The sequence below is a fragment of the Beauveria bassiana genome (genome assembly GCF_000280675.1).
Source record: "Beauveria bassiana ARSEF 2860 unplaced genomic scaffold BBA_S00060, whole genome shotgun sequence".
In the NCBI taxonomy this organism is placed as follows: domain Eukaryota; kingdom Fungi; phylum Ascomycota; class Sordariomycetes; order Hypocreales; family Cordycipitaceae; genus Beauveria; species Beauveria bassiana.
In genome coordinates this window covers 3,436-7,816 of record NW_007930895.1, presented here as the reverse complement: position 1 = coordinate 7,816, position 4,381 = coordinate 3,436, and the positions used below count along the sequence as shown (strand labels likewise).

The 4,381-nt window shown below is 51.0% G+C and overlaps 4 protein-coding genes across 4 annotated transcripts in view; 3 read left to right on the top strand and 1 right to left on the bottom strand.

The window, feature by feature from the left end:
- Positions 1–543: 543 nt before the first annotated feature.
- On the top strand, positions 544–1,457 carry BBA_09612 (interferon-induced GTP-binding protein Mx; the record flags this gene model as incomplete). The annotated part of the gene is made up of 2 exons (XM_008604709.1): positions 544–644; positions 944–1,457. The coding sequence occupies 2 exons, from the start codon at positions 544–546 to the stop codon at positions 1,455–1,457; spliced, it is 615 nt and encodes a 204-aa protein (XP_008602931.1).
- A 177-nt stretch (positions 1,458–1,634) lies between these two features.
- Positions 1,635–2,360, top strand: BBA_09611 (interferon-induced GTP-binding protein Mx; the record flags this gene model as incomplete). The annotated part of the gene is made up of 2 exons (XM_008604708.1): positions 1,635–1,733; positions 1,785–2,360. The coding sequence occupies 2 exons, from the start codon at positions 1,635–1,637 to the stop codon at positions 2,358–2,360; spliced, it is 675 nt and encodes a 224-aa protein (XP_008602930.1).
- A 55-nt stretch (positions 2,361–2,415) lies between these two features.
- On the top strand, positions 2,416–2,998 carry BBA_09610 (dynamin family protein; the record flags this gene model as incomplete). The annotated part of the gene is made up of 2 exons (XM_008604707.1): positions 2,416–2,683; positions 2,736–2,998. The coding sequence occupies 2 exons, from the start codon at positions 2,416–2,418 to the stop codon at positions 2,996–2,998; spliced, it is 531 nt and encodes a 176-aa protein (XP_008602929.1).
- A 689-nt stretch (positions 2,999–3,687) lies between these two features.
- BBA_09609 (uncharacterized protein) overlaps positions 3,688–4,381 on the bottom strand; it is a gene marked incomplete at both ends in the record, with an annotated part of 1,623 nt that continues 929 nt past the window's right edge. Inside the window, one exon of the mRNA XM_008604706.1 lies at positions 3,688–4,343. Within this exon, the coding sequence (XP_008602928.1) occupies positions 3,688–4,343 (656 nt within the window). The remainder of the gene's footprint in view (positions 4,344–4,381) is intronic.

Sequence of the window (4,381 nt, the reverse complement as noted above, 5' to 3'; positions counted from 1 at the left end):
CAAGGCTACTCCTCAAGTGTTCAGCGTCCTATCTACAGCAGCTAAAGCGGCGCCTGTTATCAGCGACACGAGTGTTGTATGCAGCGTTACCACGGAAAGTAGCCGGGGTGATGGTCATCCTAGTTGTTGTTCAGTCGGCCTGTGGCCATTGTAAATCGTATCGTCGCTTGAACCGCCTTCATGTAAAGCTGAGTTCAGGCACAGAAAAAGCGGTAGATCGCGTTACTACGTACTGGACGGTTCTATTGGGATGACCAGAATGCCTTACGGCTTCTGCAGTCAAGAGAGGCAGCAAGATGAAGTCCCGTAACACTACAGCGACACACATGGCGCGACTTCTTGGAGCATGTCTGCCGTTTCGACACTAGAGAGTGTCCTCTCTGCTGCTACGTAGTCCGTCAACGGGCTCCGCTGTAATTTAACCGCTGTCAGCATGCAGGGCAGCTGGTGTGGCTGGCATTGGTCGTTGCCGCCAGACCATGGCGACTGCTAAGTATATAAACCTCCTTCTTTCGTACATATTATCCATCTAGACTTATCATCATGGTTACGAAGCTACGCACAGCACACGGACTCCAAGGTCTCTCCAGGAGTGCAGATTTCACTGCTCGGCACAGTCGACTCGCTGCGCTCGCATGGTCTCGGTAGCTTGATTCCCTTGCCACAGATCATTGTTTGTGGCGACCAATCTTCAGACAAGAGCTCGGTTCTGGAGGGCATCTCAGGTGTTCCTTTCCCTGTTCATGGGAGCCTGTGTACTCGCTTTCCGACCGAGCTCATTCTTCGGAGAACAAGGTCTGCTTCGATCTTCGTCTCCATCGTCCCACACCACGCCCGCAGCGAAATCATGAAGGCAGCCTTGCATGCGTTCCATGCGGAACTGACAGACTTCAATGAACTCCCGAGCCTGATTGAGCAGGCCAAGAGTGCTGTGGACATGCAGCACGCTTTCTCCAAAGATATTCCTACGCATTGAGATCTGTGGGCCTGATCGCCCATACCTTACCATTGTCGATCTACCTGGTCTGGTTCATTCTAAAAACAAGTACCAATCTGCATCCGACATTAGCCTCATCCAACGCCTTGTGACCCGCTACATGAAGCAGAAGAGAAGTATCATCCTTGCTGTTGTATCGGCAAAGAACGACTACGCCAACCAGATCGTCCTGAAACTGGCTCGAACGGCGGACCCCGATGGCATGCGGACACTTGGTGTCATCACGAAGCCAGATACACTCAATGCAGGACCCGAATTAGAGCGAAGCTTCCTGTCACTGGCACGAAACCAAGAGGTCACATTCCGCCTTGGATGGCATGTGTTGAGAAATAGGGACACTGAAAGGGAGCTATGGACACTTGATGAGCGCGACGCTGATGAGTCTTACTTCTTATCGTCCGGCGCTTGGGCAAGCCTTGCACCTGAGTGTCGGGGCAGCACATCCCTGAGGGCGGCTTGAGCACGGTACTTGTGCGACAAATCTCTCGCGAGTTGCCAAATCTTATCAGGGAAATCGAGGACTTGTCCATTCAATGCCAAGAGAGCTTGGATAAGCTTGGCAGGGCGCGGACTACTACTGGCGAACAAAAGGAGTATCTTATAAAGATCAGCCAATCCTACTAGGAGTTGATCCAGAATGCGACTGCCGGCACCTACACCGACCCACACTTTCGTGAATCCGTCACCTTTGATGGCTACGAGAATCGTCTCCGTGCTGTTATACAGAATCGCAACCGTGAATTTGCCAAGAATATGACGGAGCGTGGTCAGCGCTACAATATCATAGCCGACGGAAAGTAATGGTACCGAGGCGCGCAATGATGTATTGACTCCAGAGCAGTACATCGAAAAAACCGTTTCTATGATCCGGAAGAATCGAGGCACGGAATTGGCCGGTATGCTCAATCCTGTAATCGTGACGGAATTATTCCAAGAGCTTTCATCGCCGTGGGGGGAAATGGCCGAGCTGCATGTTCGGAATGTGTGCAAGGCTACTTACCAGTGTCTGAAGCGTCTGGTTGATCACATAGCTGATTCTGCAGCAGCCGAGACGATCTTCTCTGGCATATTCAAGCCGCACCTAAACGCCCTGCAGCAGAACTCGCTTGCCAAGCTGTCAGAGCTGTTGAAGCCACATCAGGAGAGTCACCCTATTACATACGACCAGCGTTTCATCAAAGATCGCGAAACTGTTCTCAATCAACGAGAAGAGGTGCGCGTGAGCGCTTTGTTGAAGGAGGCGTTTAAACCTATATATATGGATCGTGAAACTTCCGTCCACGCGTCCATTGACTTCAGCAAATTGGTACAGAAGCTCGTGAAGCGGCCAGAGTTCGACGTGGATCACTCGCTGATGCGCTAGACTGCCTGCTTGCATATTATCAGGTACACCCCCCGTCACGCAATACCCAACAAACATGCCGGCTGACACAGCTCACACTCAGACTGCCTTAAGCCGATTCATCGATGATGTTACCCTGAAAGTCATCGAAACTTGCGTGGTGGGCAAGTTAAGAGAAATAATGGACCCGATGTCTATCTTCAAGCTGGACGACGATAGTACCGGCCGCTTCGCTGGCGAGACGGAAAAGTGCCGAACCACTCGAGAGGAGCTGAAGGCCAAGCTGAGAGCCCTACATAATGGCAGCAATGTTTGCAATAAACTTGCCGTCCCCTTCGTCCATGGTAAGGCTGATGTCTAAAACCTAGTTTTCGTGACTCCCGCTTACATAGGTAGCTTTGTATGCTGAAACGGATGGCGAAGGTGGCGTTGATCAAGACGACGATTTTTTCAGCGATACGGGAAGTGAAGACTTTGTCTCAACAGGAGGAATACCACCGTATAACATGAAAAACGGGCACCGTTCTCCCAGCCCTGCGCCTGAGGAGCCCACCAAAGAGAAATTAGACGACGAATGGGAACGTCTTACTACGTCTAGAAGTAAGAATGACATGACGAATATGAAGAAGATGAAGGCCTCGCTGGTCGGAGGAGCTTAGTCAGCTTCAGAGAATGCCTCAAGGCTGCTGGAGAGCGTTGGAGCAACATTCCTTGTTCGCATGCCTCGAGGGCGTGTCTTGCGGCTACTGAAAGTGCGTTATGAAAGTCGAAAGGTTTGTCGCAAAGTTGGCAGTGGGTCACTGCTTTAGACTGAATACTACTGTATATGATTCAGATAACAAGTTGAAGGCGCAAAATGAGGGGTAATCACCTCACTATACATGCAAGCTCAACTGAAAATTGCGGCGTTACGCCGAGCAGCATCAGAAACGCCACAGCACCGAACAAAGGCGGTAGCCAGCTAGTTAGTTAAGTTCACGTCGCCGCGAAGAAACCGAACCGCGACGACTTTCAGCGTGCTGTGACCGTGATCCACAGCGAAACTGTACTCGCCGACATTGATATCACTACTGGTTTCGGTGAGAATACATTCATTGGCCTGAGTATCGGCGATGGCATCATGATAGTCTCGCTGAGCTGTAAGAGTACGTAAGGCAATAAAAACGACGAAACGAGATCGAGAAAACAAGTTGGCATTTGTAAGTAGCTATGCAAATGTGAGCCGAAACGGTGGATAGATCTCATCAATCAGAAAGTCCCAAGGTATTTTGATGACCGTCCGCGGGGCTCGAGCTTGCACACACTTGACCCCCTCACGTCGATAATCGGCGTCTTCGTTGGTTGCTTCTTAAGGGTGTAGCGGGCGCATCGGCGAAACCCAAATTGTAGACGGGCTACCGTTTGATGGGAAAGGCACTGGCTTGTCAACGAATTTGATAGCCCAGTGACCATCGACCTCGATTTTCAGGGACCCATCTCCATCTGGAGTCATTATTCGGATGTTTGCGTATGATAACAGAAGTCGTGGTTTTGTTGTCGCAGCGCTTTCTCCATTTGTTGGAGTCGGCAATTCCACTTCTCGGGTCGCGACCGTGGGTCGATAAGGGGCACCTTCAACGAAGATTTGGGAACCGTGTGGTGCATCCTGGTTCGAAGGTTCGAATGTAACCTTCTTCTGCTTATTGAGCCGTGTACGACGGAGTCGTCTTTCAGCACGAGCGGCGTATCTGGCTTCAAGATCTTCACATGCCGAGTTCTCTTCCGTTGCCGACCCATCATGGCATACTGGACGTTGAAGACTGTCCTGCGTTTTCCAGTCCTTATTTGTGAATGCTCTGAGTGTTTCATTTTCCGTAGTTCTGAAGGGGCTTGTCGCCTCTGCTGGTGTGCCGATACTCGTTGTCTCATCGGCAGTGTCCTTGGTGGTTAGTAGTACGATTTCTGTGCCGAAAGCCTTTCTAGGCCTTTTGATTGCCGTGTGGCCAGCCGTTACTTTCCGTTTTCCTTTCGTGGATGTCCGCGGTGCTGTAGCAGCCTGCGGC